This window comes from Engraulis encrasicolus, chromosome 14, assembly GCF_034702125.1.
Source record: "Engraulis encrasicolus isolate BLACKSEA-1 chromosome 14, IST_EnEncr_1.0, whole genome shotgun sequence".
Taxonomy (NCBI): domain Eukaryota; kingdom Metazoa; phylum Chordata; class Actinopteri; order Clupeiformes; family Engraulidae; genus Engraulis; species Engraulis encrasicolus.
Window position 1 is genome coordinate 37207213 of NC_085870.1, and position 27093 is coordinate 37234305.

At 42.6% G+C, this 27093-nt stretch overlaps 1 protein-coding gene and 1 long non-coding RNA gene across 3 annotated transcripts; one reads left to right on the forward strand and one right to left on the reverse strand.

Annotated features, from left to right (window-relative positions):
• The first annotated feature begins 347 nt into the window (after positions 1-347).
• LOC134462576 (uncharacterized) lies at positions 348-8487 on the forward strand. Of its 2 annotated transcripts, XR_010037549.1 has the most exons (4): positions 348-3717; positions 3863-3912; positions 8129-8181; positions 8312-8487. It is a non-coding gene; the product is annotated as an uncharacterized LOC134462576 (long non-coding RNA). The 2 variants fall into 2 exon arrangements; XR_010037548.1 differs by lacking the exons at positions 8129-8181; positions 8312-8487 and adding an exon at positions 7467-8117 and having other exon boundaries at positions 361-3717.
• Positions 8488-11004: 2517 nt separating this feature from the next.
• On the reverse strand, positions 11005-24122 carry LOC134463464 (uncharacterized). The gene is made up of 3 exons (XM_063216661.1): positions 18725-24122; positions 14151-16116; positions 11005-11058 (listed from the first exon to the last, which is right to left on the reverse strand). Exons 2-3 carry the CDS (start codon positions 15204-15206, stop codon positions 11005-11007), a joined length of 1110 nt encoding a protein of 369 aa, XP_063072731.1. The 5' UTR covers positions 15207-16116; positions 18725-24122.
• Positions 24123-27093: the final 2971 nt, after the last annotated feature.

Here is a 27093-nt window from a genome sequence, read left to right on the forward strand (position 1 = left end):
TTTCCATCAACAAAGTCCCAGCTGGAGGAAGTGACGTCGACGGATGTTTAGCAGCAGAAAAGCTAATCGTCTCGTGTGTTGTTACTAATAAACTCCTGGACTATGTACAAAGTTTCAAATTCATCTTTTTGTGAGTACAAACCACATGTGTTATACTGTAGAAGTTTGGTGTCATGACATGTTATTTTTGTGGGGAAAGTTTGGAGACGGTGCCCAGGATCCATATGCGCTTGAGTCAAGCTATCCGGAATAAACATCGAATAACACGGCAACTCTGTTGATGTAAGCCTGCGGCAGAAAACACTTCGGGTGTAAAGGTGGATGGGTGTCACGGTTCAAATGGCATTAGGGTGATTCTACTCCGAACCATCGCTTTAATGAAATGTTTGATTGACTACAGAAAGATAATGATAATTACCTTTTATTTGAAACAAGGTCAGAAATAAAGGGTCCTATCTGAAACTGGCCAAGGAATAGTGTCCAGACCATTTCATGGGACAGGAGATTTTCCTGCATGTCCAGTGCGCTATCTTGGTGCTCCGCACTCCACTGACATGCGTTCCTCCTGCTCCGCGCTCCTCCTGCTACATGGTTGTCCAGTCCTATGACATGATAGCCTTTTTGCCACCTAAATGGATGCTAAATGTATTGGCCATGTGTACTGTACAGTCATTCATGGATGGTGCAGACACACTTGTTAGGGTACCAATTCCTCCAAATCGCGTGTGGAAAGTCAGCCATCAGCCAAAAATAAACGATAAATGAATAAAAAAAAAACAAAAAAACAAATGTGGATTGCATGTATTTGCACAGTTAGGCACCATGGAAAACCTTCTCGGGGGCCTCACTCATAGCCTACCTCGTCCGTGTGCCCACCTGCGACCAAGAGTGTCATAATACCGCTGGTCCCTTTGATCTCACCACTGAAGTTTGCATAAATTCCAATATAGGCGGCAGATTATTGCATAATTATTCAAACATCTCGTCAAATCACAAGTTAGGCTATAGTTGTTGATCTATGTGAAATTAACACAGCACTCCCTGCGAGGCTGCACCAGTTCAAATAGGGAAAGCAGTCGGATAATAGCCAAAGTTTAATAAGTCAAAATGTTTTGTAATTATCTAGGTCGTCTATTTACGATAATTATTTGTTGCGCAACAACTGCTGCTCAAGTTGGCGATCATAGTCATCTCAAGTCCAACTTGAAAACTGCGTACATCGTCTGAGATCTGCCATACCGATTTCATCTTTCCTGCGCTTACGATGAGAAATGCCCATCTGTCGTAGAAAAGAACGTACGCATCACGTAAGCATGTTTTTCATCGTATGCTAGCTTGATAAATGAGGGCCAGTATGTTACCCAGTATGTTCACAGAGGTTGATGCACACTGATTATTTCATCCTCAGGCTGTTAATCCTGGAATGTTATTGAAGCGTAAAGAGATCCTACACACTGTCCTTTCCACCAACAAACTTAAATACAACATTTTTGTCATCTGACCTTCTTCAGGGAAAGTTACAAGCACAACTAAACGCAAAAAAGTTTGGTTGACTAGCTTGGACCAATCAGGTCCTGGAAGGTTCGCTTTGCTCTGCTGGCTCACCCTGCGGATATTGGGAACCCACCTCTGTGTGCACATAATTTTGCCAAAAGCAACCACATTCTCTTCCCATTTAAACATGTTTCCCCAGAAAATATGTGTCTTAGGTCTTTGCTGGACTCTGCAAAAGAATGCTCTTCTGACAGTCCCCTTTTTTAAAATAACTCATTGTCAAGTTTCCCCAAATCCAGCCTTTTTCCTCTTTTGGAGCCCAGCCACCTTAGCCTTAACCAAAGTTGGTAACCAGTCAACACTGATTGAAGATTACGTTCCTCGCACAAGTGGGCGCTTCTAATTAGCTTTTATGCACCCCCACCCTAAGCTGCTTCATTGTTTCAGGAAGTGGCTTGTAATGATGAACGTAATTCAATGCAATTAAAACACGTTTTGACAGACTAATTTGAGTTGGAATGTCTCCATCTTTTACCATATTAGATATGTGGTAGACAAAGCAGGGAAATGATGGAGGATTAAGCTGTTTCAAAATGGTGTAAGGCTTAAAATTAATTGAAGTAGCTGCCAAAAGAAATCTAGGTTTCCAACCAATGTCCACCATTGAATTAATTAAGATTCTAGTAAATTGAACACTTTTTCAATGTTAGCGTAATATATGGGGAAGTGATGAAAGTATCAGCATTTCTGTGCATTCATGGGTAGGATCTTAGCCTCTTCCAGTTGATTCTATGTATCTGTTCATGAAGGAGAGTAACCTTCATAATCCTTCACTATCTCTGTGTTAAGATGAGTTCTATTACTTCCACTGTTGTCATGACAGTCTGGAGATTAACTGTTTTCCTACAAAACTGAAGGTAGAAATAAAGTACTTGGTTGTAGTATTTCAAAATGTGCAGCAAAGATTTCCTGCACAAAAATTACATCCCATATATCTGATGAATAATAATAACTTAGGGAAAGCCAAGGGATAGTCTTCTTAACTGTCTCCTGTGCATTTTGGCTGCTTCGGTAGTATCACCCACCCTGTGCCTTCCTGTTTTTTATTATGAAATTTGCATGTTGCTCTGTATGCAGGGATAACAAGCACTAGGAGCATAAGGAGTTCACAATAAGCATTTTATATTCTTTTAATATAAATTGTTAATTGCATATGCAATATCCTTTCAAAACCAACACAGTGTTGTTATAATGTTCTCTCAAGATGCATTCTGTTGCATTTTGTTTTTAATACTTGGGATGAAAGTTGATCTGCTTTGGCAGAAACCTAATTGGGACATGATGAGATGCATGAATCCAGGCAATAAAATATTGTCATCTGATCTGATCTGCGATCTGTGTACTTATTTGGAAGAAATACAAAAATAGTTCTTGAGTAAGGCCTGAAGTCAAAGTGTCTTGTAAATTATTGTGGATTTTTTCCACATAGCTTTTCCACATAGATGACTAAGGAAAATTACACTAAAACCAACATTTGCACTTGGGAGTCCTTTCATCCTGTACTGTAAAAGTTGGTCTTAGATCTCTGATTCTGCAGAACAACCAATGTGGGGATATTTATCATCAAATGCAGGTTTTTCTTTGTGTTTGAATTTGTATCTTTATTTTAGTGGAGAGCTTAGTTGTGCAATCATGTTGTAGCCTATTTTAAGACAAATTGATGACTTGGCTCACTTATGGTGTGTAAGGACATTAAGTGCCTTGGTCATATAATTTCAGATGATCTCTGATGGTCATGATCTATGCTGTCAACAACGTGAACTATGCATGCCCAGGCCAACATTTTACTTTGTAAATTTAGCATGTGCTCTTTTAATGTCAAATGCTCTCCGTTTAAAGCCTTCTGTAAACCCACCACAAATACTTCCCACTTGTGGTGTAAGTATGAGTCAAGCAGCTACAGTACCAGAAGCTGACAATTGCATGCATATAATGACTATGAGACTGCTGAGGAAGTTACCTAGACGGTCCAGTGCCAGCTCCCTGTTTGCACAGCCCCAATGTGCCTCGGTGTGATGCGGAAATGTCATCTATAAATTCATGTGACTGGATTGCTCTCAAAACAGCACAATTTAATCTCCAGTTAGTCCAGCAAACAGTTATGTGAGGTTCTCCTCTAAGCTTAGGCGACACTGGAGAGAGTGCCTATACTATGTCTGATGGGTGTGTATCTTTCTTTCATTTTATTTTTTATTATTTTCTTACTTTGCCTTGCTATTTAATTTGTGTACCTTGATATGTACCATGCATTTTGTGTCTGTTGTAAATAAAGAATTGAATTAACTCACATCCTATTTGGTTGCATTAGGAGAAGACCATCCATGGTGACTATTCCCCAGTGTGATGGATGTAATATAGGTGAGTAATGTTATGGTACCATGCAGTAGACAACTTTTCACATTTTCTAATTCTTGGTTAGTGTTCTCACAAATCGTGTTAGTGATATTATAGCCTACTATTTCTGTGAAGATATTGGTATATATTGGTGTCCATTTCACATACGAGTACATTACATGGGGGAAAAAATGGGGGAAAAAAAACAGTTTGAACTTTCACAGCATACTGTACAACTGTATAGAAATGTGGTATTTCCCAACACAGTATTGCCACCAAACATAATTTAATTTAAAGGTACACTGTGTGAGATGTTTGGTTGTCTATTTCCAGAATCCATGCCACCCATTCACTAATGTTACCTTTTTCATGAATACGTAGCACCACCATCAATTTCAAAGTATTCATTAAGACTGGAAAAAAATGCACTTTTCATATATGAAAAAGGGGATCTTCATCTTCATTCTTCATTTTGAATTTCCAGAAATACAAATTTTAGCTGCAAAAATGACTGTACTTGGGCCATATTAGAAAATATTAGTTCATTACTTAGTAAACTTTCATGAAACGATCAAATTTGGCAATAGGCAACCCAGTTTCAATGGGCAGCATAGTTGCAGTACCTTTTTTTTACAATTTCCTGCACTGTTTCCCTATAAATCTAAGTATGACAACATCACAACTAGTTCCGTAAGGCCACATCTTTACAGTGTCGCTTTGAATTTTGAGAATGTCAAGGAACAAATTTAAAGAGTACATTTTAAAACTGGAATTCTTCAGCACTGCTTATGAAATGACTGTTAGTGTAACGGAGGCTAACTAGCACAGTAGTGCCGCTGACTCGGGACGGGAGTGAGGTTTAAGGGGGAGAGTGTAACGGAGGCTAACTAGCACAGAGTTGGCGTGGAAAGTTGGTAAACCTCCCTCTGATAGCTTCATACAGTCTTGTGCCGTTGGGCCGAGAGACTAGTCTCTTGGCCCAGCGGTATCATACTGTGTCTCCCATTGCCGGACCGTTGTAGTTGACGAGATCGCACGTTTGATCCCCGAGGGGGGTGAACAGGTGCAAGATGCCCTCCGTCACATTAGGATCAGGTGTTCCAAGGCTAGACTTAGTCACTTTCTTGATACAAATACGTGTAGCTTTTAAAGCTACTGTAAAGATGAATAACAGTGTTCAAGTACAGTACAAGTAATAAAAAAAACTCTAGAAACAAGTCATATGCCTGCTAATCAGTCTTTCAGTTCAGTCGTTCAGTAAATTAGATTTTAGATGAGATTTGAAAACTGCTGTGGAAGCCAGGCGTACAGTATGTGTGGTGGCAGACCACACCAGAGCGTATGTCCAGTCAGTGCAAAAGCCCAGTCTTTTTAGTCTGAGGGACAACTAGGTAGAGTTGGTCTGCTGACCTGAGCTCTAGGCTCTAGATGGTGATTCAACTTTTAAGGGACCTGATAAGAGGATGCAAGACTATGTATTCACTCATTCAAGTCGGACACCGGGGTATTTCTCACACTTTCATCGACATCAAGTGCCCACCATACTCTTGTGGGGTAAAGCGTAGGAGAATCTTCATTGAATTGCGTGGGCTGGGTGTCTTACTTGAATGTAATGTGAATAGTGTTATGTTAAACTATGTGAAGTGGTGATGAATCAACATGAAGATAAGTTGTCGGTACATGGTAAGAAGCAATATCTATGAAAATTGGGACTTGATTGTCATTGAAAAATACCACTACAAAATCACTATATGTGCCATTTATGTCCCAATGGTGTTAATGTAAACAAAAACTTCTAAGGCTTCTGAACTTCGAATGTGTCAGAACAGTACTTGGAAACCCAGAAGCAGACCAGGACAAAAACTGGCAATCAGAGTGAGGTTTATTTCAGGGGAAGAAGTTGGTGGGGTGAGGCACAAAACAATGTTCAGGACAGGCAGAGTTCAGGGTACCAGTGGGCAAAAAATTAAAGGCAAGTCTTCACAAAAACAAAAATGTTCTCGTGGCAAAAGGTAAAAAAACACAGGAAGGTCAGGGTAGCAAAATGTTCCAAAATTCCAGAAACCAAAAATAGGCACAAGTGGCAAAAACTCCAAAACAGTCAGAACAGTTCAAAATCAAAGTTGCAAAGCTTACGTGGCAAAAACTCCAGAACAGTCAAAATGGTGTAAAATCAAGATGCGAGGCACACAATCCAAAAAGTTAATAAAAAAAAAACAATTGACCTTTCCTCGGCCAAACCCCCGAAACGGTAACTGACCAATCATAGCATAGCAACAGTTACTAAGCTCGGGACTTTAGTCAAGCCAGCCATTTTGATGAATGGAAGTCTATGAGAGAGATCCCGGGTTTGGAAGATAAAATGAAATGTTGGTATGCCGTGAGTAATTCCGACAACGGAGATCCAAAAAGGCTGGAGGGAGGGGTTACATTTCATCCCTTCCCAAAAACCAAAGACAGAGATGGAGAAATGCCTGCTGTGGACTAAACAATGTGGGCGACCCCACCACCAGCAGTATGTAAACAGAAGCCACTATGCAAGCTAAGGTAAGAAGCTATCTTAATATCGCTAAAATCCACCTACCTCATTGAAAACGTGATAATACCACTACTTGAAACACAATTTAGTAGCACTACCTTGCATTTTTGGGCAGCTGAAACTGTGTGGATGTACTGTACATATTATGCATGCATGCAAGTAGCTACCAAAGTAATGTTAATGTTGTGTACAGTTGAAAATGTTATCTTGTACAATGGCAATCAAAGACATTTGTGGGATGCCTCTTGTTTGCTTGTAGTAAACAAGCATCAGCAATGCTACTGTCCCCAGCATGGGCAAAGTATTCTGCTATTAGCGTTAGAATCCCACCTCATGAGCCTCCCATCCTCATGTAACCATTGCAACTGAACTGAGATTGAATAATAATGAATAGTATTGATTTAAGATCCCAGATGTGCTGTGCTTCACAATGTGAATTTTATTTCAGTGTCTTCAATCAGAGATGATGTAGTTATACATTGCCACATTAGCATCCCAGAGGTTGCCGGTTCGACTCCCGACCCGCCAGGTTGGTGGGGGGAGTAATCAGCCAGTGCTCTCCCCCATCCTCCTCCATGACTGAGGTACCCTGAGCATGGTACCGTCCCACCGCACTGCTCCCCATGGGGCGCCACTGAGGGCTGCCCCCTTGCACGGGTGAGGCATAAATGCAATTTCGTTGTGTGCAGTGTTCACTTGTGTGCTGTGGAGTGCTGTGTCACAATGACAATGGGAGTTGGAGTTTCCCAATGGGCTTTCACTTTCACTTTAATAGAGATTGTTGTACCCAGTCATCATTCTCAAATCAACTCAACACATCAACAAAACATCTTAGCCCTACACTAACATGCATCAACCTTGTATTACTATGAAAATGTAATGGAAAGTCAAACTGATTGTTGACAGGGTACGAGGAGAGAGCTCAAGCTCCACTGAACAGCTAAACACTGTGCAACAAAGTGCTTCAAACACCAGTGAGATAGATTTTATAAGCAGTTTGTTAACTTTTCCTGTTGTTGTTGTTGTTCGTTGTTTACAGATCCCACGACTGATCATGGCGATGACCTTCAGATGTTGAGGGACATGGTGGCCACGCAGAAGGCTGACCGTACAACTGCAGGCAAAGGATGTCAAGCTCCAACAACTTGGAGACAAACTCCATTCACACACTACTTTGGTGTTAAAACCAGAGTCTGTGCATGAAAGTGATGTGGTATGCTATTTCCATTAGGCTACTGCGCTGGATTCACCTATGAGTAGTTTAATACCTTGTATGAGTTCAACATTTCAAATAATCCAAGTACAGTAGCACACCAGACCTTCCTTTGTGTAGTCAGCTGTTATTGACACTGAAGACATTTAGACAGGTGTATGGTTACAAAAGATTCATTCAGATTCCATATCAGTTTACAGAATGTGAGCTCAATTTTAATCACTCAACATCAGTCTTGTGTGTATTAATTGTGTATTATGTATTGATTATTTTGTTATTGTGTATTAAATACCATCCATCATCATGCATATTGTCATGACCTGTGTATTTTCATTTTTTTCGCTTAAATGCTTTAACCCATTTCATGTCATGGTGAATTACCTGATGACTTAAGCCACTTCCAAGAGGGTATGTGTGGTCTGCAACAACAGTGATGTCCACAGGAGGTTTGCACCAAATAGCTCAGGTGTTCCTGTCTGCCTTTGTAGGAGAGGCAGTTTGTCACCTGTCACATTGAAGTTCCAGGGGGGGAGGGCAGTAGGTATACAACGAAATTCTCTCTAACTTCCACTGTTTACAATGTAGCCAATGTATATGTATATTACTGGAAATATTTATTTATCTATTTACTGAACTTTAATGTAGGCTTACAAACACCTTTGCTTTTGCAGAAACCACAGATGACACAGGCACTGGTTTTATTTTGGTATCATTTGGTTTGTGCCATTGCTGTGTGAAGCTTGTGGAGGATTGGGGTTCCAAAGTGTTGCCTTTCACTTGCATGAGGTCAAATGTGTTGAACAAGCCAAGCCAACGATGTGGGAGCAATAGACTGGAGCGCGATAGGTAGGAATGTTTTACATTTGGCATCTGTTACCATCACATGGATTTAATGCTACAAATATGATAATAATGTGGATTTAATGCAACATGTGATAAGTGACTTACCCTGGTGTGGGCCTACATAAGCACTGCTGCTCTTGTTCTACAAAATTATGAGGTGTCTGCCTCTTACATTGGTACCTAGGCTTTACCCTCTATCTCATTTGTTTGGCTACAAACACAGCATATAATGTTGTGGATGTAGCCTCCATTAGCCTGTTGCAGACCTTTTTGTCAACTTTTATCTTATATTTAGCTGTTTCTCAACAAATTGCTTGTGATTTCTATGGGCAGAGCCGAAATTGACAGGGGTGAAAACATGTCGCATGCCATTTATTCTAATGCTGAGAACCTGGAATACGTGAAAGCTTGACTCACATAGCAACCGTTGCTAAGGGGGGAGGAGTTAACGGAAAGGTCAATTCTCAAAAGCAGTCCAAAAACTCACGTGGCAATTGATCAAGATCAGGGCAAGACAAGAACATTTCACATCCAAATAGCAAATGCAATGCGATGCAATGCAGGGAATATGACAAGACTTGCTGTTCGTAGTAATAACTTCAGATAAACATCACATGTGGTAAAACTGTTGATTATCACCACCGAGACAGTTGATAGTTTACATATTTGTGGTGATTACCCCGCAGTATAGTTCGTTAGTCCTTATTTTTGGCTGTTAATGTGGTGGTTCTATGTTGAGTCTATGGGAAGACAGCCGCTTTAGGCACGACCTTATCTCGTTGAAAGGCGGGGCTGCAATTTAATTCCTGGTCCTCCAATCGCGTAATTGTGTTCTCTGTATGGCTCTGCTACTACCCAATTTGACACAACACATGCACAAATTGACAGGGTGGTGTGATTCGCTCTTGAGCGCCTTCTTCACCTCAGGTGTGCGTTTATCTTCCCTGTTTTTGTCATCTGCACTTCCGGAAAACAAGCCTGTCATGTTGCACAGTGTGAGCATTCTGCTCGCATCCGGGCCTCTGCTCTTATAGTGTGAGGACGTGATTCGTGAGATGTGAACTTTTAAATCATGGAATTCCCTCATGCAGTGGGAGCAGGAGCTTAACATCCACGATTGAAAATATCACACAGTGTATGCCCGCCTTTTGATGTCTGAATCTGCAGAACAACCACTTTGAGGGTCTTTGTTATCAGATACACGTCAGTGCATTTGTGTTTGGATTTATCTTTATTTGGGAACTATGTTGTGTTGTGATGTAAAATGTTTGATGACTTAACTCACATGATATTTGGTTTCTTTAGGAGAAGATAATTTTCCTGATGACTGTTCTCCAGTGCGATTGATGTGATTTAGGTGAGTGATTTTGAAGTACCATACAGAAAGGCCAACTTCAGTTTTTTAAATATTGGATCTCATCTACCTCATCTATTAGAGCTCCCACTTCTGGTCTATGTTCAGCATCGTTTTCATTCTCATGGTCATCAGATGGGTACTTCCTAACAATTGTTGGATTGGTTAAATCAACGATATTGTTGAGCTATGCTCGCAGATTTATGTCAGATTTATTGTTGCTCGCAGATTTATTTACTTTATGGTATATTATATACTGTACCCACTTTTATCCATGTTTTATTTCATTTAACATTAGCCACATAGTTTTGTTTCCAGGATTTTTCATTGTGTGCCTTATTTTAAGCTCCAATTAAAGGTCAGGCCAGCTTTGACCCCACTGGATGGCAGCTGAAATCTAACTCAATAAAAGCTGAAATCTAATATACTAGGTACCAGCTACATGGTACCAACTATGTGGACCAAGGACGAAAATAGCATCTTAATATTAATCTGGCATCACCCTCCAGTTTTGGAGAAACCTTGTTAACTGGATACTGGACACAGTATGAAGCTGGTTGAGAGAAATAAATGCTTAGGACATTGATTTTCAACCTATGGGCCGGGGCCCACTAGTGGGCCCTGAAGGTATTCCAAGTGGGCCTTGAAATCATTTTCTAGAAATTATAATCATATTTTGGTGTGTGTTGCTATTGATTTATTTGAGTTTTATTCTTAATTGGGTCAGAAGTGGGCCCTGAACATTTGTGACAATTTCGAGTGGGCCCCACGTTGTAAAAGGTTGGGAACCAGTAGCGTGGCGTGAGTTTTTTTTCCTAGGAAGCCAAGGAGGAAAAAAAATACCCACCCCAGTAGTAGTAGTAGTACCATTTATTATTATTACTGTACTACTATATTTATATTATTATTATTATTATTATTGTTATTATTATTATTAACCAGTAGCGGTGGCTGGCTGGGACAACAAGCAGGGCAGAAAGTTTGGCGATCGAGTCCATGAGAATAAAATCAATAAGGTATAATTCATGAGTTGAGTTGCATTGCTTGTTTGCGAACCAAAAAGGCGTTTACTAAAAAGGCGTTTACTTTTGTGAAACCTGCGCTGTTTCAAAATATCACGCTTTTGAACTGGGGCCAATATGAAATCTGTGTATAGGCACTTAGCTCTCAACTCAACTGTTGTGTGTTGTTCTGCCACTCTGCCACTTCTCCTTTGTCCTTCTGTAGTAGCAAGAGTTGGCTTAGATGCATTTACCAATCAAGGCCATGAATTAACTTCTAGAATTTCACAGCTGTTTCTTGTGCATGGTTTCTCTGCCTGCACAAGTAATGTCTTTGCCCAGGGGATGAGGTACAATTGAAGGTCGAATAAGGCAGCACTCACTCTGACATTGTTGTTGAAGAAAACTTTATTCACTGGACTTGGTTCAGAGACAACAGGCCAAAAGTCAACAGTAAAGCATTTTGCTGTGTACAGACCAGGAGCGAACGGAGCGAATGAAGCGACGGAAGTCATTATTTCTCTATGGAGGGCACGCGACCTGCGCTACCAAAGCGAATTCGCCAGGAGCGAAGCTTCTTGTGCGACCAGAGCGAATTTTGACGATTAAACTAAATCTAATCGCAGGCGAATTCGCTCTGACACTGTTCGGCGAAAACCAATTGGAACGTTCATATCTCTGAATGTCCCAGGCTGTCAAGCCAGAGCCGTTATGTGATTAGCTGAATCAAACATGTCAATGCTGCGTCTGCAGCGAATACAGCGAATTCAAGGCGAAACTTCTTCTGCTACCCACGCTACCAGGCAGCGTAGTTCGCTCTTGGTCTGGACACGGCATTACAAATTCTAAACATGAAGACTGAGTCCTGCAAAGCACTAAGATGAAACCAGAGCCTGAGTCCCAATCAGAACCAAAGTCAGAGAGAACTTCCTGCAAACAGCTAGACAGCAACAAAGAGAACTGATCAGCCTGAATCATTGTTCCTAGGAGAGTGTCAAGGGAGGTCCCAGATGCAAAGCTCATTGAGTTCTGGGGCCTTTGCCTTTTTTCTCTCTCCTGGACCCAGGGCTTCTCTAATTTGAGCCAAATCACAAACCCAGGTGCCACTCCAGCACCCTCCTTTAGCCAATCAGGTACTTGGTCCCTCCTCACTGGGAAGCAGAGAAACTCGACCAGAAGAACAATCTCTCGGGGGGGGAAATGCATTGGCCACGGTACGGGGTACGGTACAGTACGGGGGCGTTGCCTGAGGATACGAGTGGATGGAAAATTAACTCCCTTGCGCATGGTCATTGGTCAGTGGGTGCGATGGATACAATTTCCTACTCCCTCGCGCATGGTCAGTGGGGACGACACCATGATGGATAAATTGTGGCCAAATTAACTGCAGCTGTTGGTCAGCAGTAATTGCTGGGGGTAATTAAGGACAGCTGACGAACATTCACGCTGTCCTATGACCTGTTCCACACTCCAACCCTCGCAGAAGTAGAGTAGAGAGTAGAGTAGAGAAACTTTATTGATCCCCAGGGGGAAATTCAGGTGTCAAGTAGCTACATAAAAACAAACACAGACACAGACACACAGACACAAACACACACACACATGCCAAGAGGTTCCAGATCTGGGCCAGCTCTGGCATCTCAGGCAGTCCAATCCCCAATAATGATGTCCTTCTTAGTGTCCTTCTGTATACTGTTAAACAGTTGAATGGCCCAAGGGACAAAGGACCTCCTTAGCCTATCTGTCCTGCAGGTGAAAGCACAGAGTCTGTGACTGAACAGACTCAGTTGGTTAGTGAAGGTGGCGTTAAGGGGGTGATGCTGATTGTCCATAATAGAGTCCAGTCTGCTCAGTGTTCTGCTCTCAGCTGTTGAGGTGAGTGACTGCAGCTCCATGCCCACCACTGACCCCGCCTTCCTCACCAGTCTGTCAAGGCGTCCAGCATCTCTCCTCCTAATGCTTCCACCCCAGCAAGTCACAGCGTAGAAGAGCACACTGGCCATGACAGACTGGTAGAACATAAGCAGAAGTTGGCTGCAGACATTGAAGGACCTCAGCCTTCTGAGGAAATAGAGCCTGCTTTGGCCTTTCCTGTAAAGTGCATCAGAATGTGTGGACCAGTCCAGCTTATTGTCAAGGTGCACTCCTAAGTACTTGTAAGTACTCCACATTATCTCCCCCAATAGAAACAGGCACCAAGGGTGAGGTGGAGCGCCTGAAATCGATCACCATTTCCTTGGTTTTGGTGGTGTTCAGGTGCAGCTGATTGTTTTGGCACCATCCTACAAAGTCATCCACCAGTCCCCTGTACTCCTCCTCCTGACCGTCTCTGATACACCCCACAATTGCAGTGTCGTCTGAGAACTTCTGCATGTGGCATGTCCCAGAGTTGTAGCTGAAGTCAGTCGTATACAGGGTGAAGAGCACGGGGGAGAGAACCGTTCCTTGTGGCGCTCCTGTGCTGCTAATCACTGTCTCCGATGTTATGTCACCCATCCTTAAAAACTGGGGCCGCTCTGTGAGGTAATCAGTGATCCAGGTTACCAGGCTAGACTGCACTCCAATCCGCACCAATTTCTCTCTCAGCAGCAGTGGTTGTATGGTGTTGAATGCGCTGGAGAAGTCAAAAAACATGATTCTCACAGCACAGCCACCCTTATCCAAGTGAGCGTGTACCCTGTGAAGAAGGTACAGGATAGCATCCTCCACTCCCACGTTCTCTTGGTAGGCGAACTGCAGAGGATCCAGTGCGTGGCGTACCTGGGGTTTGAGAAAGTTGCGCAGCAGCACTCGTTCAAAAGTTTTCATTAGGTGTGAGGTGAGGGCAACCGGTCTGTAATCATTAAGTTCTTTAGGGTGAGTTTTCTTTGGAACAGGCACCAGGCATGACGTTTTCCACAAGATAGGAACTTTGCCTTCTTGTAGACTCCTATTAAAAAGGTGATGAAGAGGCTCAGCTAATTCCTCAGCACATGTCTTTAGCATTCTTGCACAGATGCCATCAGGGCCGGCCGCCTTGGACTTAAGTCTTTTCAGTGTTCCTCTAACTTGATCAGTGGTAATTGTCGGCTGTGGGAGTGCTGGGTTGGGGTAAGGGGGGAGTGGGAAAGGGGTGGGTGTTGGGTTTGTTCCAAGTCGCAGAAGTGAGGAGCAGGGGAGGGGGATAGAGGTAGTGGGGATTTGTGAGCCTGCTGTGTCCATTGGTGGGGATACTGCTGCATTGTTGATGATGGTGGGAGTGGTGACCATAGGCAGAGTAGGAGGGTGTGGGGATGAAGTGTCCCTGTTAGTGATGCTGGGTGAAGTAGTAACGGGAATGGGGGGTTGTGAGTGGGGGAGATGGGAGCCTGCTAAAGAGTGGTTGTCAAGTGTGGGCTGGGGGGGTGTAGGGATAGAGGTGACAAGGGAAATGCTGCCCTCTGTGTCAGAGTTTCCAAACCGGTTGTAAAAATGGTTTAAGTCATTGCACATTGACAGGTCGCCTTCTGCCATACCTCTCTTCTTTCCACACCCAGTGATCTTTTTTATCCCCTGCCATGCCTCTTTAGCATTGTCCTTCATTTTCATTTCCACCTTCTTCCCATATGCCACCTTGGCCTCCTTCATTCTGCTTTTGAGCTCTCGCTGCACACTCCTCAGCTCTGTCAAGTTGTTTTCTTTAAAAAGCTTCTTTTTCCTATTGAGGAGTTGCTTGACATCTCTGGTTACCCAGGGTTTGTTGTTGGGGTAGCAGCGAATAGTCTTTGTTGGTACAACAATGTCCATGCAGAAGTTTATGTAGTCAGTAGTACATGCTGTGGCCTCCTCCAGGTCATCACTGCCCTGCAATAGACTCCAGTCAGTGGTTTCAAAGCAGTCCCTTAGTGCCTCCTCAGTTTCTGGTGACCATACTCTAAAAGTGTGTGTGGTAACTGGGAGCCTTTGTACTTTTGGGATGTACAGAGGCTGTAGATGTATCAAATTGTGGTCAGAGAAACCCAGTGGAGGAAGGGGGGTGGCACTATATGCATCCTTCACGTTTGCATACAGGAGGTCAATGGTTTTATTTTTCCTTGTTGCACAATCAACAAACTGATGAAAGTTGGTGAGGGTGGAGTTAAGGGTGACGTGGTTAAAATCCCCCGTGATGGCGAAGAAAGCCTCTGTATGCTGCGTTTGCAGCCTCGCAACAGTTGCGTGAATGACGTCACATGCAGTGTCCGGCATAGCTTTCGGAGGGACATAGACGCAGATTATTATACAGTGTGAAAATTCTCTTGGAGTGTAGTAAGGGCGTAAACTGACGGCCAGTAGCTCCACATCTTTACTACACACTGTTTCCTTCACCGTTACATGTCCGGGATGACAAAACTTGTTATTGATGTACATGATCAGTCCACCTCCTTTCTTTTTCCCGGAAAGTGCATTGTCTCTGTCCAGTCTAACTACGCTGAAGCCCGGTATATCCACATTAGAAGTAGGCGTGAGACTAGTTAGCCATGTTTCCGTGAAGCAAATTAGACTAGCTTCTCTAAACAGTTTTTGGTTTCTTACCAGGGCGGTCAAGTGGCATTACATGCTTTCCTGATGCTTCCAATACTGACCGTAGAAGAAGAGTAACATTTCCGTACTCCCCTCGCCATCATTTCGTACTACGCTGTTATGACTTGAGTAAGCCCTCTTGTCTCAAGCCTCTTTGGTGGTGACTGAGACGGTGTTGAGTCAACCGTCATCCGTGTCAAGCCAAATCAAAAGCACACCATAGCCAGTTATTTCAGGCCTACATTTAAATGTTGCATGTTGACTGTGCAAATGTATTATATCTCTCATATTTCAGTGTTTTCAATGGTAGATGTTCAGGCCAAAAGCCCAATTCAATAGCTACTGAAGCCTACAGTCCCTGTTGCCGCGGCGCTTCAAGTGTTAATTTTAAACGCATGTGGATAACAGCGAGAGGGACGCCGAAAGTCAAAAACTTTACTAGACCGATGGAAGGACGTGCAAAGATACCGTTATTTTATGTTAAATGAACAACAGATTTTGAGAGACACAGCGTTTTGCTTTGTGCACGGACACAAGGGGGAATAGGCTAATAGGATTTTTGGATGACACTTGTCTGCACTGCAGAAGCTATAACAGAATTAAGCAGGACAGTCGGAACGAGTGAACACGTTTTACTGAACGGTTATTTTCAATGATGAAGCATATGGACATCATTTTGTCATATCAAGACCCACATATGTAGCCTATTATCATTTAACGTTGCCTAAACGCTGTGGCAGCACGCTGATTTTTCTTTCTTTAAAGGTGGGGTTGCAGGTTGGCCAAAATTCTTAGATAGAATGCGATTATGACATCACGTTGGGGGCTCCCCCTGGGTTTTACTAGATTCTGTATTGTCTCTGAATAGGGAAGGTTGCAAATAAATAATTAAATAAACCATATTTATTTAGCCTTTTATATTTATGCTGACCAAAATCATTGTAATTTTGAAGGGGTTAGCTAAGATAGAGCCTAGGTAGATGTCGGGTAGGCTATTCTTTGAAGAGTCTTGCGTTGAGATGACAACCTCAACCTCAACCCCAACCGTCTCCGATGTAACGATTATAAAGAGATTATAGACCGTATGAGCGCTGAATGTGAATAACGTGTTGTGTATTGGTAAAAAAAAAAAAATCTGTATCGCACTTTTTTGTTTTACTGTAGTTGCTATATGTACTATAGTTTGCAGTCAGATAGGCCTAGTCTACACTCAGATAACTGAATGTTTTGCGTGCTCGCATCACAGCGCGCACCGTGGTGTAGTAGCCTAGGCTGTGACCAGACATTGTTAGTAGCCTATTTATCAGCCTTTAGTAGGCCCATCACGCCATTTCAGCGTCATGTCCATGTGGGAAAGAATGTAAACATCGACAAATAAAAAAATAGGCTAAAGAAAACCATTTGGGTGAATCATGCGCTCTGGTTCAATGCCAGCCGTCGAAGCAGTCAGCTTCATTGTAAGAGTGCCAGACCTTACCAAATTTAAACGACTGCAAAGCAATCTCTCTGAGCGCAATGGCAAGCACATGTGCGGTCCACAGGGCCATCAGCAGAAAACGAATCAATGAAACTCCCTTGTAATATGTCCGAGAACAACAGTAGGCTAACACTAACACGCCGTAGGCAATGTCGAATGGCGCATTTGTCTACTTGTAGTTGGAGCATTGTCATTGCCGCGAGTTTCTGACAAACCACATAGTTGAGCACAACGTGACACTATCATACACAAAAGACCGTGAACATAGTGACACACACTTCACAGTGGTGTTGGTGAAAACGAAACGAAGTTGCCTCCCACGGCCCGAACGCAAAATAATGCCGAAAACTGAATGCCCCCTTCAGTTGTCCTGGCTACAGGCAACTGGTGCGTTATCACTGTTTCTTCTTCAATGTACGAGCACTTGCATTGCACTCGCTCTGCACTTGTCTCACAATGCAATCAACTGCGTAATCCGGGCCAAATGGGCAACTGGCGCGTTATCACGGCTTCTTCTTCAATGTACGAGCACTTGCATTGCACTCGCTTGTCTCACAATGCAGTCAGCTGCGTAATCCGGGCCAAATTGTCCACCCTGTGGACACAGGAGGGAACAATTTGAAGAACGCGTTTCAGACGGACGGACGGACAGACTGCTGCTGGGACGCATCTAAAATGCGCTTTGCTCTTCAACAAGTGACTAGTCAGCGATACGGTTTTATTTCCCCAATACACAAAAAGTTATTCACAGACGGCGCCTCCATTGGCTACCCTACGGTACAATGTCTTTGTAACCATCACATCGGATGCGCAACCAACACATCAGTCGCGATGGCCAAGGCAGGTCAAGGAAATGTGTCTGAACAGACAAATTTCATGCTTGCATGACAAATATAGTAGGCCTATATTCTATTCTATTCTAACTGTCTTACAGTTGCAGCACTTCCTTGCTGTCTAAAATGTAAATCTTAAATGCAGCAGCAGCTCATAACATGAGCTCCAGACGCAGCCCATCCGGGGGCAAGTGGCAACACAGCGCGATCGATTATCACTGCAAATAAATAAATGAAAATTAACGCAGTAAAATGTAATATGATTCATAGGCCATGTGTTTAATACATCATAGCAGACAATCAATACATATATGCATTTTGAAATATAGGCCTAAGGGCTGTTTGCACCAGCAGGTGTGATCCAATGCGCGAGGCTCAACTCGCTTTAGTCCCCACCCCCGACGGTCCAGGCCGTTTCTCTCACTTTACATGTGTGTCGTAACAGAAGTGTTGAAACAACAGGCCGACTCAATTTACTGCACACAGTTTTCATTTTAAGTGATAATGAAAACACTTGGGCCCTATGCATATCTTCTTCGCAGTGTTCTTAGTTGCAACTCACCAGATGGGACAGGCTACATCACATCTTCGTTGTAGCCTAGCATTTGATCTACTGTCTACCACTTGGTTTTTCAGTAGGCTATATCGCCAAGGGAGAGTTGTATTTGAGTTAGAAATACAAAGAAGCCTATCATTTGTGTCAGGCGAGAAACTACACTGCAGATTGACCTATAGCCTATATTTTGAATATGAAGTAGGGGCAGCATATCGGCAACGGTGAGGTTGAGGTTGTCATCTCATTCTCAACGCAAGACTCTTCAAAGAATAGCCTACCCAGCATCTACCTAGGCCCTATTTTAGCTAACCCCTTAAAAATTACAATGATTTTGGTCAGAATACATATAAAAGGCTAAATAAATATGGTTTATTAATTATTTATTTGCAACCTTCCCTATTCAGTGACAATACAGAATCTAGTAAAACCCAGGGGGAGCCCCCAACGTGATGTCATAATCGCATTCTATCTAAGAATTTTGGCCAACCTGCAACCCCACCTTTAAACTTTGAACGCAATGTGTCGTTTGTTGCGGTTCTCTCCTTTTAATAACTCAAGACTATCACTGCTTAGCAACGCAGAGAGCTTAGGCTTATAACAACTTCGACATTTGGAACAATCCGAATTGGGCACGCATGGTTAACAGTTCTCTCGGTCAGAATTGGATGATGTTTCTTAGCGCACGTAACATGATGGCAGATCAAGGAACTTTACGCAGTAGCTCAATGGCTAAAATTTCACGCCACATTTCTTGTCTTTGGTAGAAAATTCCTCCTGCTTTACATCAGGTCTTAAGTAAATGGAGGAAATCAAATAGGCCTAGTTCTTTGCTTTTAATTGTGAACTAGTTTTACAGTGATGACTTTTAGTAAACACACATTATAGGCTACTTTTGGACATAACTCATGCCGTCGCGTGCCACCCAAGGTGCCATTTCCGACCCTTAACCCTCTGAGGTCCGAGTGCCCTTCAGAGGGCAATGTGTCTAGAAACATATAAGTCACACCATTAGAAACCTCAGACCTTCCAGGTCCCAATTGTATACCACTGATTCTTGAGAAAGTGGCTAAAACAGGTTGTAATCTTGAAAGAAAAAAACGAAGTGAATTACAAAATAATATGGTATATCCTCGTAGACAAAGGTCTTGGCTTTTCAGAAATGCACAAGGCCAATCTCCCCATTTTCCATTTTTTTTCAGAAATCAGGTTTTTCTCCGATCATACCTTGTTTTTTGTCAACACCGTCAGACACAATTAAAAGCAATAAAAAGTGTATTGATTTGGTTGCATATGTATCTGGAGTTTTTAAGTGATTGTTTGTGTTTTTTGGTTCACACATACGCCTTTAAATGTTGAAAATTCACTTTCATTCTATTTTAATACTGCTTCATGTGTTCTAATTTAAAAATATGTGCTGTCAGACAATGCTTACTTAATGGCTAAATAGATCAAACAATTTTTTGTAATTTCACAAATATTTGTGTAGGCTTAAATTTGCTATTACTTTGATAATTCAACAACTACAAAGGAAAATTTTGTAAGCACATTCATTTAAAATGTCCAAAACTCCTTCTTACGGTGGTGACTTAAGAACTGACGGTGGTGACAGTAATCTGAAGGTGGTGAAAGTGACCTAATTATTACCTACATTTAGCAAAATAAATAACCCTCTCAAGTCAATGACATCTAGCATAAACACTTTATTTTTGTGTGTGCACAGTATGATTGTGCATGTGTTTTTTCTTCATTTGTTAGATACTCTAGGATGTAGGTGTAGATTATTGAAAATGTGGCATAAACAGGTTTTAAGTTGTTCAAATCCAAAATATAGAGGTGTATTATCATAGATGAACGTCTTGGCTGTGCAGTGAATGTATTGGCCAAGCTCCCCATGTTTTACATTTTTCATAAAATGGGCTCTTTCTTGGTTTTGTCACCAGCGTCAGACAGAATTAGAAGTAAAAAAAATAAGTTTACTGTATTTAAGTGAATTACTTTTACAATTCAACATAATTGTAGATAGTTATTGGAAGCATATTCTTAAAACTTGTCAAAAACATGTAAAACACATGCTTTTTTGTGAACTACATCAGATGTCACCACCGTCAGGTTTTGTGACAAAAAACCCTCCAAATGCACCTCAGTGGAGGCTGGAGTATAAGTTTGGGTCACAATTATTACTAATATGTCTGGTAATGTTTCATTAACCAGCACAATTTAGTAAAATATGGAACAAGATGATGAGCGGAACAAAATCTGACGGTGGTGACATCTGACGGTGTGAGACAAAAAAACACTCTTTTACATATTGTGCATTTTTTGCTCACATTAGCCACTTCGTTTTCGCTCTGTTTCTTAGGGGCTTCATGACGCTTCTGAAAAAGTATATATAATTAACATTAATGTAACAATAATACTATTAAAACTCTCGACGGTGTTGACAGTTTATGGTTGGGACAGTACCAGTGTCCAAACAAATGATCAAATTGAGGAGAAATTAGTAAACTTACAGGAGCTTCAGTGATGGTGAAGTACTCGGTAGATCTAAAGGTTTGAAAAGGTGTCCTAAGTAATGACAATGACCTTGCGCATACCTGATTTTATTGTCTTTTAAAAAAAATCTGACGGTGGTGACTAATATGCTGGACACACTTTGAGCAATCAGAAAATAGTAGTAAATATTGCTTAACACACACTATGTGCATATCTGCAGAACCACTTCAATATGGACTTACACATCATGGTGATATTATTCAATAATATCAGTGATTTTTACATTTTAAGTCAATTGAAATGATGATGTCTGTCCTTGGGACAGCTGTTTTTACAGGGTGTGGGCAGGTTTATAGCCATGAAAAGTAATAAAATTACACTTAAATATTTCAAACGACTGTACATTTATGTAACAGACCCCTGTGTCTTTACCTGGATTCATTTTGTTCATGGAAATGTAGTTTATTTTCAACAGAATTGGCAGTTTATTGCAGAGACATGTTTTAGCCGCTTTCTCAAGAATCAGTGATATATTTAAAATGAAAATACTTGAAAATGTTAGGGTGGTGCAAGCAGTCTAAAAGCCTCTGAAAAGCCTTAGACCTCAGAGGGTTAAACTTTGAACGCGTTTGTTGCGGTTCTCCCTTTTTTATTTTATAATTCTAGCAGAGTGGAGGTTGGTAGGATTACTAGCTTTTTAAGTAATTAGGTTTTAAAAGGTGACTACGCCAGTCTCGTTAAGGGTGAGACAACCCAGATGTTAACAATACAATTTTCCCCGACAGGTTCTAGATGACAAGGATGACACAGCTGTTGCACATACAATAGTTTTTATTTTCTTCTGCTTTCAGTCTTATTCGTTTCCAAAATGAGCAGGCAGTTCACTTGAGTCCATACACAAACAGAGTCTTAACTCGACTGAAGTCAATACAGGTACATATCGTGAAACGGTGACGGCTTAAGTGCGAGAGCACTGAGTAGGCCTAGTACAGGTAATTTACTGAGTGTGTTAACTACACACTGCACTGCGAATGCAAAATAACACTGCAATCAATCAAAACTGTACACACAAAACATAATCAAAATAAACAAAATAAGTCACAGCACACTGAAATGATTCACAGTGAAGAGGTAGCCTATGTTTATCAAATCAGGCCTCTTGGCAGAGAGTTTACTATACCACTCAGGGGATCTACACCTCACCAATAAGTTTACACGATACTGCTACAAATCTCAACCGGCCAGTCCCCAATCACTCATCCCTTGTCTAAGGGGTGGGTGACTGGAGCTGACCGTGTCAGACCGTATGGCTGAAAGACGAAAGCGTCGCGCACCTGCGCAAAGGAACAACAACCTGCCACTACTAAAAGAGCTCGTGGTGGTAAAAGGCAAAATAACAAACACAAACACCGGGAAAAGACGGCGGCGTCCCCCCACCCCAGCCAATTGACAATAATGTGCTCAACCTAGAAAGCACAAGACAGACTGGGTTAATGCCAGGGAAATGCCATTATCAATGAGCAAGGTGTGGCATGAAAGCCACAGGCACAGAGTGACGGTTAATTAGAAATTACCTTCAGTTGCAATTGGGAAGCACTGGACCGAGCTTGGAAGTCTACGGTTGACCCTTGCTTCACCATGCAATGCTGCAGTGAAACAACATCTCGTTAGCCACAGTACAAACATAATTGGCTATCGCCAGGTGCACACAGAAGGGCTTACCTTCGAGCCGGTTAGGCTACATGCGGCAACCTGGCGTCCGCATTTCAGCTGCGCTCTACGCGCTCCAGTGTGGGTCCAACACCCAACACGCCAACATCACCTACCTCACCCAGCGTACAGGGCTTCCCCAAGCGCCAACCGGTACTGAGGTTAGCCACACCTGGCTAACAGACAACATAGTAGGCAATTTATACTAACCGGAAGGGCTCCACCCTCGCCCACACGGGCAGCTGTTTTCAATTATAACATGCACACTAACAGGGGACCTAGTCCAACCTGTTACATAATAAATCACAAGTATCACTGCTTAGCCACGCAGAGAGCTTAGGCTTATAACAACTTCGACATTTGGAACTACCCGAAGTGGGCACGCATGGTTAACAGTTCTCTCTATCTTTGGATGATGTTTCTTAGCGCGTGTAACATGATGGCAGATCAAGGAACTTTATGCAGTAGGATAGCTCAATAAAAAGCAGCATATTTCCTTTCTATTTGCTTTTAATTGTGAACTAGTTTTACAGTGATGGCTTTTAGCAAACACAAATTAGGCTATAGGCTACTTTTGGACATAACTCATGCCGTTCCGACCCTGTGTAGCGCTGAGAGATATCGCTGAAATCTAACGCAGCGCTCACAGAGATGACTAAAAACCGTCAAGAATCCACGGAAAAGTGTCAAGTTTGGCAGAAGGGCGATAGCCCACTGACATTGATCTGTCTTTATTGTACAAATAAATACAGACAGGACGCCGTTACTCTGTAAGCGGTCCAAAATCATAGCGTAACGGGCCTTAGCCCAACGCAAGTTTGCGCTTGCTAGAACCCTGACAGGACTCCGAATTTTTCCGAGGGATGGCGGGGCATAGCGAAGGCGTGGCGGCCCGCCACGGTGAAATGAATGTGGCGGAAACCCTGTTCCAATACTGACCGTAGAAGAAGAATCAAATTTCCGTACTCCCCTCGCCATCATTTCGTACTACCCTGTTATGACGTCAGTAAGCCCTCCTGTCTCTTTTCCTGTCTCTCAGTAAGCCCTCCTGTCTCTACTCTCCTTGCTGGGAAGGGAGCCAAGCCCGAAATAATATTATTTTGATTCCTTCTGATATGTCCTAATAAAAAACAGACTTTACCATGGTGTATCACTTAAAAGTAACGTCTAAAAGTAACGTCCAAAAGTAACGTGGCAGAGACGAAGGCACACTTTTTTTGTTAAAAGCAGCTTGTAATTGAGCTTTTTTTTCATGTGTGCTGCTGTTAAATAAATAACATTACTAGGCAAAATGAGTTAAGTTGATATGTTTGGACAAGAGAAGCACACAGGCAAAGTAAGAATGCCCCCCTCCTCCTCTCCTTCACTGAACCAGTGTTGCCAATTTAGCGACTTTGTCGCTAGATTTAGCGACTTTTGGCCACCTCTGGCGACAAAAAAAATCATCTAGCGACTTAGCGACTTTTCAGGCTCAATCTGGCCGAATCTAGCGACTATTTCGCTTGTCTTGTGAGAGGCAAATCAGTGTCCCTCCCCACGACACCACACAATGCATTTCCAGTGGCGGGTAGAGATAGACGTGACACCACGGTGTGGCAGCTTTTGTGATACGCACAGGAATTCTCATGCACGTACATCTGCTTGTATGAGACTACGGCAAGCGATATGGGACAAAGATATGGCAGGAACCGAATGTCAACATAAACAGAGATTACACAATCTTGATCACCAAATGTTTTAGGACTGTCATTTATGTTACGCCTACACTTTCGAATTAGATCAGAGTCTTGTTGTTACACAGGTATATTTGATTTACCTAAACTGTACCCTGTACTTAACTTTACTCGGTCTACCCTACAAGCATATGACAAATTTAAATGAGCACTAGCAGGCTGGCCGCACCGACCGCAGTGAATCTCGGGCACATGGCGACAAAAAAACTCATCTAGCGCCTTTAGCGACTTTTTGGTGTATGTGGCAACTTTTTAAAACGTGCATTTTCAGTGACAAATGAATCGTTTTTCCACATAAATCTGACTGCGCCGCTGTCAGAAGCGTTTCCCACGGTTAAGCGGGGCTGCAGATAAGCTCTGATCTCCAAAAAGTAGCTAGCACCGCCCATTTGTACTGTGGACGAAGGCATGTGCGCACGTTTTCTGTAGATCAGCGCGCCGTGCGTGACATTGTGACGTCATACGTAACGTCATGACGTCATCTAGCGACTTCTAGCGACTTTTCAGCAAGCCCATAGCGACTTTGGCTTATTATCTTTTGGCAACACTGCACTGAACTAGTTCGCTCGACATTCACCCCTTGCTCTCTTGCATTGTGGCGTGACGTAATCAAAATGAACGAGTGAACGAACTGTGAACGAACAAATTCCTCAGCAGAACTGAACGAAGAGAACGAACTGGCGGGAAAGAATCGCCATGCCCTTCACTAAATCAGACACAGGGACCTTTGACGAGTACGGGTTTTGCCAAGACTTTTTGAGGTCTTCCATGACATCAGGGAAAGGAGTAGGGTTGTGCCGATAGACATATATAGATAGACAGATATCATCGTCCATCGGCGATGGACAGCTGGCATCACGATGGACGCAAACATTGTGATGCCAAGGAATCCTCTGCTTGTGTATTTTTGAAGCCACTGCTATTGTCATCATTACGGTGCTTTGCGTTGAAATGAACTGAAACATAACCATAAAATCTGCAGTAGCAGCGGTGTTAAAACTGGACTGGAAATACTCACACAGACAGGGATAGCGACCATCTCTTTTGCAGAGAAGCACAGTTGGATGTGAAAAAATGTTTTCCAAAGAATTGAAAGAAAACAAGAACAAAAACAAAGAAAACATTTCTTAATAAATTTGACTTAATCTTACAATTAAAAGGAAATATAGGGTGGGGGGCGGGGTAGGCCAGGGTATCCCCAGTTTTTTTCTTTGCCCTCTTGCACGCCGCGTAAAGGTGAACCGTGATGGAGGGTACTGGTGCCTCGGCATGAGCCTGGGAGGATGGTGCATAGCCATCCTCCGAAACAGCCTCCATGTCTGCGTCCTCACCTTGCAGGGAGTTGGAGGTGGTGACCAAAGAAACTCAACAGAAGAACAATCTCTCGGGGGGAAGCATTGGCCACGGTGTAGTACGGGGCCGTTGCCTGAGGACACGAGTGGAAGGAAAAATAACTCCCTTGCGCATGGTCATTGGTCAGTGGGTGCAATGAATACAAATTCCGTACTCCCTTGCGCATGGTCAGTGGGGGCGACACCATGATGGATCATTTGTGGCCAAATTAACGGCAGCTGTTGGTCAGCAGTAATTGCTGGGGGTAATTAAGGACAGCTGACAAACATTCACGCTGTCCTATGACCTGTTCCACACTCCGACCCTCACGAAAGTGTCATTGCATGCTTCCCTGATGCTTCCAATACTGACCGTAGAAGAAGAATAACATTTCCGTACTCCCCTCGCCATCATTTCGTACTACGCTGTCATGACTTGAGTAAGCCCTCTTGTCTCAAGCCTCTTTGGTGGTGACTGAGACGGTGTTGAGGTTAACTGTAACCGTCAGGTCATCCTTCGGTTCCTGTCTCGGGGGCGAAAACTGGGGGCCGTCTGTCCAGTCTTTTCCCTGAGTCAAGGGCTTGTCTTAATCGTCATCCGTGTTGACATCATGGGGAATGTCCGGGTAACACCAAACACAACTAAACACAAATTTGCAACGACAAAGGTTTGAAACTCGATAACAGTCCAAAAGCTTGTTGAAAGTAGTAAGCCGAAGGTAGAAAACCCATAACGTCTGTAGACGGGCGAAAAGCGTGTTCTGGTAGACGGTTTAGTGGCAGGAAATCTTCTGGCAATTCCTGAAGAAAAAGGTTTCAGAATGGAACTCAGAGCTCGTGTAGCTGGGGGTATATCCCAATTGGCCTAATGGCATGATTGAAATCAAGTTTCGGCAAATGGTCACGCAGAGTGAGATGTCGAGTGATTCGACTGAAAGAGAACATAACCTTGTGATAAAGCGACATGCTCTCACTCGTCAAGGATGGCTTAAACGGTTGGGGTTCAGAGGTAGAGAGATGGATTTGACCTCAACGTCCAAGAATTATCAAAAATATGTAGCGCTTTTATTTTTCTGACACCAAAACAAACATAAACTTGCACGAGGGCAACTGAACATGAATGGACAAACTTACTGGCAAAGAAAATAAACTGGATCCGAAAATTAAATACAGAAATTTAACGGCAATAATCAGCCTAAATGCACTACTCTGACTCAGCACAAAATTTGGACGTCAAGCCAGCTCAGCAACAGCTGCTTACTAATCTGCCCTCGCAACAATGGGTTGGGTATACTTACACCCTTCATTTAGCTATCATCATTCACTTAACCAATGACAAACATTTTACATAATTGGTCCATACCATTCTAGACCTACAAATAATCACTACTACAGCTACAGCTACACTGTTTCAAATAAACAGTGATCATTACAAAAACATACCTACACAAAACTGCCAGTTTACAATGAACAACGAAACAAAAACAAAACACAGTTGCCCATGAACACATCAAGCACCCATACGACATTATATACATGACAAACATAATATCACAGTGCACATTGCAATAATCCCCTCTCAGTCACGTTCCCCTTTCCCA

Coding starts and splice junctions, on each gene's coding strand:
- LOC134463464 (XM_063216661.1), bottom strand. CDS start 15,206: ATGTACATCAATAACAAGTTTTGTCATCCCGGACATGTAACGGTGAAG. Junction 11,059..14,150: donor ACTCACAACCCCCCATTCCC/GTTACTACTTCA, acceptor TTGCTACTACAG/AAGGACAAAGGAGAAGTGGC.